Genomic DNA, 16,012 nt, shown 5'->3' on the forward strand with positions numbered 1-16,012 from the left:
TTAAGGTAAGTCCCAAATTCATCAACTTTAGTTTTTCTGTATAATTTCTTGTCTTGTGTGACATGTATCGAATAGACAAATTGGTAAATAGATGTACATGGAAGTTTTGATGATGTAGAATGCGGATGTAGATCATAACAAAAGATGAATAGATGGTCTGAGATTGTAAATACATTTCTGGTTAGTATCTTTTGCCGGAGTGTGACTTGCTGCACTCAGGTTACATCTGGGAGATGAGTATCAGATAAAACTCTGTAATAAACTGGGTCACTTATTTGATGAATACAGCAAACTAATTTCATCGACCTTAATAAACTTGCCTTTTAGAAATAAATTTGAAGTTCTGAACACCCACTTGATAATCTTTTTCTATTGGAATGATATCAATATTCTTGTTTTAGCAGACATTTCTCTTTCAGATTTTGCTTCAAGACAAAGGCGATGTAACAGTGACTGCCAAACTGAATATTGCTGCATTCATAGAATCAGAATCAACTGAGCTTTTTACAACCATTACTGATCTGGAGTTAACTTTTGCTACATTCAAGGTAAGCACTAACACATTATTTTATCAACTTTTTAAACAGAGAAATGCTACATGAACTAGATGAGCTAAGTATCAGTTTTTGAACTGATATGTCATGAAGAAAAACTGCAACTCCTGGTAATTGTGTTGAACAGAACTAGATGAGCTAAGTGTCAGTTTTTGAACTGATATGTCATGAAGAAAAACTGCAACTCCTGGTAATTGTGTTGAACAGATTGTTTACAAAGCCTTTATAAAGCCTTAAAAATGCATTCTTCCCTTGTTATTTTCTAATAGCAAATTTTGGGTTCATTCTGTTAATCTTCCGGCATTCCATTGTAGCTTTGACAGAATGTTCTGCTATTGATAGGTAGAGTTAGATTTTGGCCATATCAGGAGGTGATTCTTGTCCTTCGCAAAATTCCAAATTTTGCATATTGTTCAGGATATCCTAATAAATTTATGGATATGGTGAAGATGTGCTGCAAAGAGTCATGAAGACAAAATTTTGCAGCTACATATTGTTTTTCCCAAGTGGATCCTATATTTTGCCATTGTTAATGGTTGGATAAGGCAGTGGTGTAAGACATTGTTTCGTGCTCAATTTCAAGGCACAGTTGTCATCTCTTATCCTAGGTAGTGCCTAATGTGCCTAATGCCCTAGAGTTTTTTTTTTTTTCCTGGATTCTGGTATGAGACCATTACTACAAATTAAGGCATGTTTAAATTGTGCTAGAGGGTATACAGTATTATACAAGAATGAGATTAAAGGAACTTATCATTGTGTTCGAAATTGAGTCTTGTTCAGGAAGCCTCTGCAGAGCCAGTGGCTTAGTGATATGGATATATTGTTTATGCTTTCATTGCCTGAGTTGTCATGTGGGTGTAAACTTTGTGAAAAGTTGATGTTTTTATGGAGATCTTGCTTCACTTTCTCTGAAAGGACCATGGCTGTTCTGATTATTCCTGAAAAGATGTAATATTTAAATTTTAGTGTTTCTCTGTCAAGAAACAGGTGTCCTCATTTATTGTTAGATGGCTCACTATGCCCTTTTGTATATGGATAAATTATTCACGATGGCATTTAGCTTGGAAGTCTGATGTTTCATTGTCTCCAGTAAAAATATTTTTTCAGGCCTTCTGAAGTTGTGCCATCTAGGTTGTGTGGGTATCTATTTCAGCATTCCGATTAACTCATCTAACAGCAAAGTGGTATTCTTCTGAATGGCTCTTACCGCTGAGTTAATCTTACCGGGTAGATGCAGAGTGTATCACCTGAGGTCTTCAATACTAACGTCTACCAACATTTTTGCCTGCCCTTTAAAGATTGGCTATCTTGGTTCAGAAAGAGACCTGCAATAAAAAATGTCTTTGTATGCTTGCTAACTTATTCAATACAACTGTGTCTCACATTTATTTTGGGGGTGCATTTGGAGAGAAATAATGCACATGAATTATCATTAGAGCCCGGATTTGTAGGCAGTAGGCCTAATAGGTTAGAATGCAATCTTAATGAGGCGAGTAACAAGTGAATTCCAACCGCACAACGGTCCTGCTATGAGATTTTCATAAATGGTAGGGATACAGCCTATTAGAACCCCTAGAACTTGAGGTACATTTCGGAACAGCAGGCTAGCCGACGCTTCCTTCTAGCCAAAGTAGTTTGCATTCTAACCTGTTAATGCATAAAAATTGGCGCCCTAATTATCATATTGTGGCCTTGGCCAACTCTTCTATTGTCGTAGAGTATGTATCATTTGATATCATGTGTCATAGGAAGAACAGCTGCTGCATATTATTCTCTATTAGTTGGTCTATGTTATTTATTAATTATTAATGGCCAGTGGTCATTATTAATGATCTTTTATGAAAAGGTATTTATTAATAATTAATGTTATTAATAAATTCTCTATACAATAGAATGGGAGAGTAGTGGTCCATCTTGCTCTCTATGAAAATACTTCAAACATTATTAAAAATATAATTTTAAAAGTAAATTTTTGGTTTCATGCCTATCTATATTAGCTGTGACTTCAAGTTTATAATCTGACGAGGAACTTACAAGGCAGACAATTTCTGAAGGTCAAAATCATCATTGATGATGGCTTGAACACTTTCAAAGCTTATTCTTATAAGTGAAGCAATTTCAGAAATTTGTATGTGCCAATCTTCTTCAATAAGGTCACGTACAGCACGAATGTTGTTTGCAGTGATGCTTGTCCGCGGTCGTCTTTTGTGGGGCTCGTTTTCCACTTCTTCCCGTCCTGCCGAAAATTGTTTGTGCCATTTATACACCTGGGTCTTTGAAAGGGTTGCGTCCCCAAACTGTGCACAGAGCCTTCTCATACTTTCCAAAGCTTTGGTGCCTTCTTTCTCCAGAAACTTGATAACGATGTGCTGCACAATGGACGTGTCTACCTCTTGCTCGCTCATGGCATACTGAAGTGAGCAGTCGCTCTTTTGTTTGTGACGTATCGAGGCCCCTACTCAGAAAATCCCCACCAACATCCTCTCAAAGCCCCACCCATTTCCGTTGACTACCAGAACTGCTAATTTTCAATTCTGGTTTATATTCAAATGATGCATCTGGTATATATCAACATGTTCAATTTTTATGTCTGTAACATGTTGTGTTTTTGAGATATACTCATTTTTAAAATTCACCCCCATTTTCACTTCTTTTCAACCCCCTTAAGTGGATTTTCCGAAAACAAAAAATACGTATTTATTTTTAAAGGAGATTCCACGTACCAATTTTCACGTCTGTATAAGTATCCTCATAAAACCGTTTCAACTCCGTTTTCACTTATTTTTACCCCCCATAAGTGGATTGAAAAAAATACTTGTTTCTTTATTTTTAAAGGAGATTCCAAATACCAATTTTTATGTCTTTAAATTGTAAAATTTTTAAAATTCACCCCCCTTTTTACCCCCTTAGTGATGGAATATCCAAAAATTGTTTTCTTTACGTGCAGCTTTAACGAGGAACCTGTCCAATGACTGTTGCTTTTGCCTCTTTTTCAGGATTTCACGAAAATGTGACATTGCATTGTCACTGAACTGATTCATCGCTCACACTGCTATAGCCTTATTTGGGTGGTGTTTTTCTACAAAATTTTGCACCGTTTCCCACATTTTGCACTTCTCCCAAATCTCAGTTGAAGTGGGAGATTCCATTGACTTTTCCTCCTCCTCTTCCCTGAACGAAACCTCCATAACTTCCTCCTGTTGTTCGCGATGCGTGTCCATCAGTTCGTTGGTGGTCAGTTACTGGCTATGTTCTTCCACAAGCTCTTGAATGTCCACGTCATTCACCTCCAGCTCCATAGTCTTCCCTAAGGACACAATTTCATCGACAATCGGCAGCTCATTGTCACCAACAAACCCCTCAAAGTCACGTCCAAGAACACAGTCAGGCCACAGCTTTCTCCAAGCGGAAGTGAGAGTTCCTTTGGTAACTCCATCCCAGGCTTTATCGATGATATTCAGGCAGTTCACGATGGGCAAATGATTTCTCCCAAACTCTCGGAGGTAAGGTTTGTTTCTTCTGTCACTTCGAAACATCGCTGAAATAGTGCTTTGGTGTATAGCTTCTTGAAGTTCGAAATGACTTGCTGATCCATAGGCTGGAATAGTGTTGGGAGGAAGGAACTTAACCCTAACGAACTTGAATTGCTCCCGTATGTCGTCCTCAAGGCCTCAAGGCCTCAAGGCCTGGAGGATGAGCAGGAGCATTGTCCACAACCAGTAAGACTTTGAGCGGCAGATTATTTTCTGAAAGGTATTTCTTCACTGCAGGACCAAAGACCTCATTCATCCGTTCAACAAACGAACAGGGGAGGGGGAAGCATAGGCACATGTGACTCTCGTATTGCGGAACCTCACTCGCTTATCAAGCTACAATTTATTTAAAATGTTTGCTCGTCTTGCAAAACACTCGTAGACCAAGTTACTCGCATTCTGAGGTTTCACTGTATATCTAACCTCTTACAGGGAAATATTATCTTGTTTCTTGTTGGCCTCATGTGGGGAGCAGTAGCATGAAATGGCTACGCCATACCAGCCCCCTGTGGAGTTGAAGGAGCTATGGTTGGAAAAAGTCTGGAAACCTCACCTGTCAGTCAGATCGTGTTGTGATTACCCAGTTGCTGGCTGTTGGAGTAGATGGTACAACAGGACTGGAGTATCCTGCTTGGGTACTGCATTAGGACTGCTGCAATGGCCAGGAGCACCGACAGGCCTGGGTCGTGAAATTTAATTGGCGAGCATGAAGGCAGGTTTCAGGTGATTGATGTTGACACGAACTGGTTTGGCTCTGACCTGGATGGTGACCATCCTGTTGTCCCACTGTAGTACTCAGTATGGGATAGTGTTGGGTGGCTGGAGTGAATCGTGTACCAAGTTGTCCCTCAGCGATAAAATTGCTGTGGCTGTCATATCAACCCACTGGTGAAGCTGGCTTATCAGCTGACAACAACTGTACCACAAAGACGTCAGAGACGTCTTGAAGTGCTGGTCTCCTGATGGGCACAACAGCTCCCCAGGTAGACTAACTGGCTATCCTTAAATCAGTTCTGGTGATGAAGCACCTCTATCTTCCTTGTAGGCACTGTGGATGCCAAGAAGGACGACTGGAAAGGCTTGCAACCAAGTTGTACCTGAATGACCCATGATGGCCGTCTTCAGCCTCTCCACCATGTCATTGGAGCAGGGATGCCAGCGAGCTGTGCCTTGAAGTATTCCCAGACTCTGGAACAGGTGGGACTTGAACTGCCTGCCTTGGTTGGTTGTGATCAAGACTGGTGAACAAAAAAGATCCAACAAGTGATGAAGGCTTTGGAGGCATTTTTGGTGGTAATCCTTCCCAGGGGCCATACTTATGGACAGTGGGAAAAGTGATCAGTTACAGTTCAGAGAGCCCCTGGTTTGATATCCAACTGGGCCATGGATTTTAACTGCAGACAGTTAATTTTTCTGGTTCAGGGACTGGGTGGTTGGGCTCATCTTAATACCGTATTTTGTCGCGTAAATAACGCACATTTTTGACGAAACATACAGGTGAAAACTTTGGATGCGTAAATTATTCAAGGAATTCAGATATTTAACTAATTATTTACAATTAATGTACATTAAAAGTAAACTCGTGTCCTCATACTGAGGTGGTGCAGCTCTTTTCAGGCACACCCCCAATGGAGGTGAGCTGCATGTACCATTTCAACCACATACCAGCCCTCCCGCCATTCTTAAATTTCTGGCAGTACCGGAAATCGAACCCGGGCCCCCGAGGATGGCAGCTAATAGCACTAACTGTTACGCTACGGAGGCGGACAATTAATTTACATTTAAAAGATACATAAAATATAATATACACGCAATTGGTTCAACTAATTTTCGGTTAATCGTTATTTGGCGTAAAATTCCGGCGTGAGATTTTTTCTGAAAAGTCAAATAGTGTACATCAGGTAAGTTGGACATGTGGGTTTGAAGTACCGACTGGAAAATGTTCCTCCCATTACGAGCTGACAATATGACCTGAAGTGAAATAAACAAGTGCTAATAAAAGTACAATTCATGTAAGTACCTAATAACATACCGGCAAAAATAGAAAACTGTCCAACATGAGAAAGGCCAGACATGAAGGAGGGACCCCTGCTATATTTCCCCAAACCGTTCGTATCCAATCTTGTACGAGTGACATGTCCATCCACCCCCCCGCACCCCCCCCCCCCTCCTTTTTGTGATACAAACGTAGATCTCTCGCAGAAATTTTACTTTAGGCATTGATGATGATGATTTTTCTTTTAGAACAACATAAGGTGCAAGCTTTCTGCCATCACCTGTTACAGTAAGGATTGCAGTACATCATTCTTTTTTGCTTCCAGTAGCATATATGATAACACTCGATGTCCCTTTCTTATTGATTGTGTGACTTTTTGGCATACTGAACTGAACCTGTGGTTCCTAATTGAGAGAATGTATATTCCTTCACTTTACGCTTCTTAATCACAAAGCGATGAAATTCAATGACTTTTTGGTTGAAATCATTCAGCATTTTGTGGCATAGTGGTGTTCTTCGTCGAAGAGAAAGTCCATTCTCTTCATCAAGCCTCAGCTAACCTTCAAATCCGAGACACTGATTCCATGTGCAGCAGCTATTTCTTGTCCTTCAAAATACAGCATTTCATGAGAAACAGCATATCCAACATTGCATAACAAAATCATATATTTAAGCAGATTCTTCCCTACTTTCGGAAACTTGCCGCTTTTTTGTCCCCGAAATGCTTTGCGAGACTTGTTGGTCGCTTGAAGTGCACCTCTCTGTTTACACGGTAGCGCACTTTGGACACTGAATACCTGCTGTCCACTGCCGTATTCCCGTATGTTTCGGCGTAACTGATCACCGTGAGTTTATATGATGCAGTATTACTCGAATACTTGTTCAATGTGAACTAACAAACAATTTTGAGATCACAGAAAATGCATGTTCCATACCCAAAACGCTCACAAAATATGTTTGTACCAGACTGGAGTAGAGCGTCACTAGTCACTTCTGCGCTGATTCTCTCACTAAACTAGTGCAGTGGTATTTTCTACCGGCTGATAACAGCATGTTGCCCGGTATTTGGAATGCCCGGTTTTGCAATAGGAAAGCTGCTACCTGAGTAGTTGACATCTTTATTTCGAAACGCATCTGGAGTTGCTTGATGGATGTGCGTCAAATACGTGAACATTTCTTTTTCGCCACTTCGAACCCAAAAATATTGGGATGCATAAATTATGCAAGGGCATTAATTATGTGAGAAAATACAGTACATGTTCATGTACATTCAACACAAAACACTACCAAACACCACAGGAACATACAAACCCGGCCGTAAAAATGGGCTTGTATTGCTGACCTCAGATGATTGGGAGAAGGCTAGGAAAGAAGTGGTAATTGCCTACTGGTGCAATAGGGCCTATGGCATTATTATGCACATGTTGTAATCTGACAGACAGGGTGGAAATATTGACCATTGTATGTGACTGATTTTTACACATTCAGAAGCTTGACATGCATAAGAATAAGCATGCCACTCGTTTTGAATGTGAGACCAGACATCACATTCAGAGATTGAGTTGTTGCTTGAACTCCAGGGTGACTAAGACCATGAATTGAGTCAAAGGCTTGTTAAGAGGTGTAGTGATGAATTGCATAGATTGGCCTTTCAGTGTGTTGCATGTGAATTTATGGAAAAGCATTGAGGAAGCATTCTTTCTGATTATATTAGACATGCTTGCGAAATTAATAACTGGTTAGATAGAAGGCAGTTCGGGTTTAGGAAAGGTTATTCCACTGAAGGTAAACTTGTAGGATTCCAGAAAGATATAGCAGATATCTTGGATTCAGGAGGTCAAATGGACTGTATCGTGATTGACTTATCTAAGGCATTTGATAGGGTAGATCATGGGAGACTACTGGCAAAAATGAGTGCAATTGGACTAGACAAAAGAGTGAATGAATGGGTGGCTACATTTCTAGAAGATAGAACTCAGAGAATTAGAGTAGGCAAAGCTTTATCTGACCCTGTAATAATTAAGAGGGGAATTCCTTTATGTATTCTTATATGTATAAATAATATGAGTAAAGAAGTGGAATCAGAGATAAGGCTTTTTGCAGATGATGTTATTCTGTACAGAGTAATAAATAAGTTGCAAGTTTGTGAGAAACTGCAAAATGACCTTGATAATGTTGTGAGATGGACAGTAGGCAATGGTATGATGATAAATGGGGTTAAAAGTCAGGTTGTGAGTTTTGCAAATAGGAAAAGTCCTCTCAGTTTTAATTACTGCATTGATGGGGTGAAAGTTCCTTTTGGGATCATTGTAAGTACCTAGGTGTTAATATAAGGAAAGATCTTCATTGGGGTAATCACATAAATATGATTATAAATAAAGGGTACAGATCTCTGCACATGGTTATGAGGGTATTTAGGGGTTGTATTAAGGATGTAAAGGAGAGGGCATGTAAGTCTCTGGAAAGACCCCATCTGGAGTATGGTTTCAGTGTATGGGACCGTCACCAGGATTACTTGATTCAAGAACTGGAAAAAATCCAAAGAAAAGTAGCTTGATTTATTCTGGGTGATTTCCGACAAAAGAGTAAGCATTGCAAAAATGTTGCTAAGTTTGGTCTGGGAAGACTTGGGAGAAAGGAGACGAGCTGCTCGATTAAGTGGTATGTTACAATTTACGAACTTCATCATATAGATCCGTATTGATACAGTTTAAATTAAGAACTGGTGTTAGATTTAATGGCCCACCCAATCAATACACTTCATTTTACAAGTGAAAACTATTTAATATAAAAATATATTAAACATACTTTGAAACATGTTTTGTCTCATTTGAGACTTCTTCAGCCATAACGTCTCTAGTAGATTACAATGCTCATTGTTGTTGTCTATTAATTTAAAAATGGAAGAACCCATGTCCTTTAAGATCTGTTTGAGAATACACTAAAGATAAAATATATGCATTATTTACATAAAATTGTCCATAACTTCTTGCAAAAAAATGTTTATCTTCCATGTTAAAATTCGAATGACAGATCTTGAAAATATGACATGCCAGTCATAACATCTTAACAGATTACAATAATCGTCGTTGCTGTCTAATAATTTAAAGATGGAAGAACCCATGTCCTTTATGAACTGTTTGCGAATACTCTAAGGACAAAATATGCACACTATTTACATAAAATTGTTCATCACTTCTTGTGAAAAAAATTTTCTTAGCGTGGCGAGAAGCAAGTCAGAGCGAGGCTCACATGTGAACCGACTATTGGGAGTTTCACCAACTTTGATGACCTTGTCTTTTAAAAAAGGAATATTCATAAGAATTAAGCTATCAATATGGTGGTCATCAGTGCAGATCTTTGCCATATGACATTCTATCTCAGAAGGATTAGATTCCTTCTACCAAAAATAGCTTATTTTTTGAAAGGAATTTCCATATAAATTAAAGCTTTTAAATATTCTGATGTGGATTTAGTCCCATTTTAGTATTCCGAGGCCAGAATTCAAATCTCCCTCAGTCAGTACACTGAAGCTACCAGCACTGCATGTCTTATTTTCAAGAAATGTCATTCATATTTTAACACTGAAGAATTATTTTTGCAAGAAGTGATGAACAATTTTATGTAAATATTGTGTATATTTTGTCTTTAGTGTATTCTCAAACAGTTTATAAAGGACATGGGTTCTTCCATTTTTAAATTATTAGACAGCAACAATGAGCATTGTAATCTGTTACGAGACGTTATGACTGGCATGTCATATTTTCAAGAATTGTCATTCGAATTTTAACATGAAAGATAAACTTTTTTTTTTTTGCAAGAAGTGATGAACAATTTTTTGTAAATAATGTCTATACTTTATCTTTAGTGTATTCTCAAACAGATCTTAAAGGACATGGGTTCTTCCATTTTTAAAGTATTAGGCAACAACAATGAGTATTGTAATCTACTATCAGATGTTATGGCTGAAGAAGTCTCAAATGAGACGAAACATGTTCCAAAGTATGTTCAATATATTTTTATATTAAATAGTTTTCACTTGTAATGTGAAGTGTATTGATTGGGTGGACCATTAAACCTAATACTAGTTCTTAATTTAAGTGGTATGTTCTGAGCTGTCAGTAGAGAGATGATGTAGAATGACATTAACAGATGAATAAGTTTGAGTGGTGTCTTTAAAAGTAGGAAAGATCACAATATGGTGATAAAGTTGGAATTCAAGGGGACAAATTGGGGCAAATGTTTGTTTATAGGAAGGGGAGTTAGGGATTGGAATAACTTACCAAGGAGGATGTTCAATAAATTTCCAGTTTCTTTGCAATCATTTAAGAAAAGGCTAGAAAAATAACAGATAGGGAATCTGCCACCAGGGCGACTGCCCTAAATGCAGATCAGTAGTGATTGACTGAAAATGAAATGTCGTATGGCTTTTAGTGCCGGGATGTCCCAGGACGGGTTCGGCTCGCCAGGTGCAGGTCTTTCTGGTTGACACCCGTAGGTGACCTGCGCGTCGTGATGAGGATGAAATGATGATGAAGGCAACACATACACCCAGCCCCCGTACCATTGGAATTAACCAATTAAGGTTAAAATCCCCAACCCGGCCGGGAATCGAACCCAGGACCCTCTGAACCGAAGGCCAGTACGCTGACCGTTCAGCCAACGAGTCGGACAGTGATTGACTGATATGCCACTAATTGCTGTCCAAGGGGCTGAACTGTCTGTAAATGAAGCCCTGTATCACTAGTTGTTTTTCTTAATGCGTTATTGTCTTCTTGCACATGTACCAGTTTGTAGTATACTGTAATTACTTCAAGTGGTAGAGATAACTTCCACCCAAAAGAGGGAGTGAACAATGATGTTTGGAAGAACCTTCAGCCAGTTGAGAACTGCACAATAAAAGACAATTTTGTCTGCTAAAGGAGCTACCTTTGTCAGGAGGATGTCTACCTGTGTCTGCAGTATAACATGCACTTGTGGTGGTAGATGATGTATCCACATTCGCCTCATGGTATTGTCCTGCATGTCTGCCTGCCAGAAATCATAATGGTGCAAGAACTCTAATGACTTTCTGTCACCTAGTTCTTCCTATGCGATTTGGCCGTGCGGTTAGGCCGGGCAGCTGTGAGCTTTAATCCAGGAGATAGTGGGTTCGAACCCCACTGTCGGCAGCCCTGAAGATGGTTTTCTGTGGTTTTCCATTTTCACACCAGGCAAATGCTGGGGCTGTATCTAAATTAAGGCCATGGCTGCTCCCTCCCTACTCCTAGGCCTTTCCTATCCCATCGTTGCAATAAGACCTATCTGTGTCGGTGTGACGTAAAACAAATTCTTAAAAAAAAGTTATTCCTACATTAATAACTGACAAATGCACTGTTCCTCTGACAATGAAAGGCGCCTTATTAATTCAAAGGACAAATGAACGTAATCACTCTGTAAAGGAGGGCTAGCAGTGATGTTCTTCACTTCTGCTGCATATCTACCATTTATATATATAACCTTTTGCACTGAAATATTAGCTTTTTTCTTTGTTGGCTGGATAGTATTACATTGTCTTCTGCCTATCAAAGAATATAGCTGTCAAGAGACGGTGGCTTCATGAGGAGAGCAGTAACATGATGCAGTTTAGCCACATATTCGTACATATTTCTTTGTAGCTAATTGTGAATTCACTGATTGTGCAATATAACTTTTCCCATGTATATTCATTTAGTGTTTCTTTGTTATTAAAGCACAATTTCCTTTGTTATAGAATGTTTTCAATTCAGCAACTGGTGCAGATTCTGCTATACTTCAAGGACAATCCCTTATCTCCATTACAACTCTTTTATTGCAAGCTGTTGATAAGGTATGTTCAGTATAGCATACATACATGGAAGAAATTTTATTTTAGAACATCACAACATTGAAAAATCATAAATGATTTGCAAGTTGCATTTGGAGGGTCTATAGAAATAAAGGATATAACAGATTGAAAGCTGCTGTTAAACTTGGTAAACATGTTGTAGAATATATTCAATGAATTCTCTCATACCATTCCATCCAAGGCTTGTAGCTAAGTTTTCACTTTACCTTTTAAAGAAACTCGAGTCATTATGGACAATGTTATAAATAGGCCTTTGCATGTAAACTCAAGTCTGATTTTTGTTCGGTTATTATTTTTGGTTTTGTTATTGAATTGCAGTTGTAGTTATTGAACTTCCAGTATTACATATATTCTCACTTTACTTTGTTGTTTCTACAACCTGCATTATCAGCAGTAGCAGGCAGACACAGTCCTTGAGGGAGCCATTTGTGGTAATCCTTTGCCCGCATTAGCAATCTTTGTATGTGTTGTTATACCCCTTCCTAGCTTCATTTCTTTATGTAAATTTTTGTTTGTTTCATTCCCTTTAGTTTAAATCTGTTTGGTTTATTTTATCCTATTGTGGTCGCCCTTTATATTAATTATTTTTTCTTTTCATCTATACGTTTTGTAGTATTTATTCAGCTTTTTCCTTATCTTTTGCCTCACACATCAAGAAAGATGAATTCTTAAGAGTGGTCCCCAATTAATATTAATGTTCATCCCCTGATGAAACTAGGCAGCAGTAGTGAGCTAGCTTATCAGGGTCTGAAAAGAGATCAGTCTAGAACTGGAATTTATGAGGGGACAGCCTATTAGAAGGCAGTGTGTGAAGATGTGTTCTTATCCTTTTGTGTTTTCATGTTTGTTGTCCGGCTCCATGGCTAAATGATTAGCGTGCTGGCCTTTGGCCACAAGGGTCCCGGGTTAGATTCCCGGCAGGGTCGGGAATTTTAACCATCATTGGTTAATTTCTCTGACATGGGGGCTGGGTGTATGTGTCGTCTTTATCATCATTTCATCCTCATCACAACGCGCAGGTCGCCTACGGGAGTCAAATTGAAAGACCTGCACCTGGTGAGCCGAACATGTCCTCGGACACTCCTGGCACTAAAAGCCATACGCCATTTCATTTCATGTTTGTTATTCTTTTTGCAGTTCCCACTGCACATATCAACCTGCCATTGTACTTATCCTTGTGTGTTCCGATCTTGAACAATTTACTATATATTAGTGGCCATTTAGATAATTTTGGGGCAAACTTCAGAGTTGCTTGAGGACCAGGGTTGATGTTGGATTGCTTCAAATTGTTTTCATCTGCAAACTACCAGCTAAACATGGCTGAGTGGTCAGCATGTTGGCCTTCAATCCTCGGGGCTATGGTTTCGATTCCCAGCTGAGCTAACATATTTTAATCTTGAACGCTTAGTTCCTGTGGCTTAGGAACGTGGTGTTTGTACTGTCCCCAACATTCCTGCAGCTCATACATCATACACAACTTCTGCCACACAAACCTGGAAGATACTACCCACCCTCATCATTAGATCTGCCTGACAAGGGCTGCACCAGGCTAGCAATAGCTATGCAAATTTATTATTATATTGCAAACTAAACTATAGAATTTAGGACCAAGTTTAAGTCAATATATTATGTATTTTTCTGAGTCAAGGAGTTTTGGCTAAATTGGACTCTGTCTCCTTCCTAGCATTTCACTAACTGATCATACATGATAGGACTGGTTATTGCATAGTTCTTATACCATTAAATGTAACATCCACAACTCATCAACTCATTCCTTTTTTTTTTTTTTTCTCTCTCTACACAGTGGCCGGAAGAAGAACTTGAGTTATTGTTCTCAGATCACATCAACTTTCTGCTGGCTCTTCTTAAACAGAATAAGAATGTTAGTAATGTGTACGTGAGATCAGTAGCTGCTAACTGTCTTGTGGAGCTGGAACTGTGTTTCCCAGTAAGTACAGTTTCTCTTTTGATTTAAATCATCTAATAAGTTCCAGTAATTTACCAGTCTAAATAAGCTTAAATCAGTTGCTTTTCTTTTCCTACAATGTAATCTGTCTGCATGCTCAGATAAGAAAGCTCATATTTGTATTCAGTCGAATGAGTGATCGTGCTGTACCAAAAGCTTTTATCTCTGTAACGTTTCCACTATTCATTCTAAAATGTATAGGTTATTCAAATGGTACTACACTACTGTCCAAAAGTTAAGCATAACCACTGAACGAGGGCATACCACCTGATAGGAATGTCAGACGGATTGCTGAACAAACAGAAGCTATATCACACAACTTGTCCACAAAAACAGTGTCAGAAAGGTTCTGATAGCTAAGGTACAACTTTGACAACAACTAACAAAACTTGACAATGTCTTCCACAACAAAATATGCTGTTAATAGGGTGTATGGTTACCCCTAACGGCCACACATGCTTCGCAGCGACATGGCATGCTCTCTATCAGATGGTCCAACAGCTCTTGTGGCAGTCGATCCCATTCCTCCGAAAGGGCAATGCGAAGGTCTTGGAGGGTCCTTGGTGGAGGCTGACGGGATGCAGTTCGCCTCCCCAATGCATCCCAGGCATGTTCTATAGGATTCAGATCAGCAGACCTTGCTGGCCAGTCCATGCTATGAATGTTTTCCCCAGCCAGAAATTCATCCACCAGAGCAGTGCGGTGCGTTTGGGCATTATCGTCCATTAAGAGGAAGTCTGGACCAACCGCACCTCTGAAGAGTCGAACATGTGGTCTCAGAACCTCATCCCTGTATGTCTGAGCGTTAACAGTGTTTCTCAGACCACCCATGAAGATGTGCAGGTCCATACGGCCATTCAACATGATGCCGTCCCACACAATGACGCCACCACCACCACCATACTGGTCCCGTTCCACAATATTCCTGTGGTTGTATCGGCTACCCGGTTCTCTCCAGATGAATGTGCGACAGGAATCGTTCTGCAAACTGAAGTGGGATTCATCTGTGAAGAACATATGCCTCCATTCATTCATGGTCCAGTTTCGATGTTGATGGCTCCACAGTAAATGGGCCCATCTCTGTGCTGGAGTGAGCGGGACGCTGGACGTTGGGTAAACAGCCCTGCTGTTCTGAGCCTCTGGTACACAGTTTGCCTGAAAACGGCAACCCCTGAGATGGCTGCAAGCTCCGCCAACAATTGTCTTGCAGGTGTACTCTGATTTCATCGGGCAGTTAAGGCCAGATATCGGTCCTGCTGTGGGGTGGTTACCTTTGGTTGACCTGGTACTGGCCTACGAATAACATCTCCTATGTCTCGTAATCATCTCCAAAACCTGGAAATGATACTTTGTGGCACATTCAAGGATACGGCGACTTTGGTCTGTGTCTGGCCTGCTTCCAGGCGGCTAAGTATTCTAGCCTGCAAAACGGGGTCCAAGTGGTGTCATTGTGCCATTACGTTGTCATGTTCACCATGAGGCTACACACTATAACACTAAAACAGGGCAAACACGACTGAGGGAATATGGGGCGCAGGCAGTGGCTGTGTTTACCTTGCGGTTACACCGCTAGTCAAAGCAGGGAACACTCCTTTCCTATACAGAGCGAACACGTAAGGTTGGTAGGTGCATATGTCATGCGATTTGCGGTCTGTTTCCTGTTGCCCTGGTTACTTGTAACTTACGATTAACTTTTGGACACTAGTGTAGAAGGGAGCCTGTACATTTCACTGTTATTTTCTGCTTGAACCTAACAATATGAAATGTTATGAGTGATCGATGATATACAAGATATGTCTAAAAAGTACCGTGAATGGACGATATCTCAATAGTAATGTGTGGCAACAATGAATGCACGCATGTGCTCATGTGTGAATGGAAAGACGTCTCGAGAAGCACCTCATAGTGTTGAACACACAGAGCTGAATCAGGTTGGTCCGCTGCAGCCAGTCGAACGTAGTGCTATCGTAATCACAAAGACGCACACATGGGATGCTGTCAGTTGTGTACACTATTTTATTTACAAATTATATACACATTATGTACACATTAATGAACCACCATCTTGACAAATACTTGACTGCTACATTAGCATGT

General features: G+C 39.8%; 1 protein-coding gene across 1 annotated transcript in view; it reads left to right on the forward strand.

The window, feature by feature from the left end:
• The window catches only part of LOC136857962 (AP-5 complex subunit beta-1), a 185,897-nt gene that overhangs the window by 18,889 nt on the left and 150,996 nt on the right, over window positions 1-16,012 (forward strand). The window contains exons 2-4 of the mRNA XM_067137099.2: window positions 420-548; window positions 11,836-11,931; window positions 13,754-13,897. Of these exons, the coding sequence (XP_066993200.2) occupies window positions 420-548; window positions 11,836-11,931; window positions 13,754-13,897 (369 nt within the window). The remainder of the gene's footprint in view (window positions 1-419; window positions 549-11,835; window positions 11,932-13,753; window positions 13,898-16,012) is intronic.

Source organism: Anabrus simplex, chromosome 1, assembly GCF_040414725.1.
Source record: "Anabrus simplex isolate iqAnaSimp1 chromosome 1, ASM4041472v1, whole genome shotgun sequence".
In the NCBI taxonomy this organism is placed as follows: Eukaryota; Metazoa; Arthropoda; class Insecta; order Orthoptera; family Tettigoniidae; genus Anabrus; species Anabrus simplex.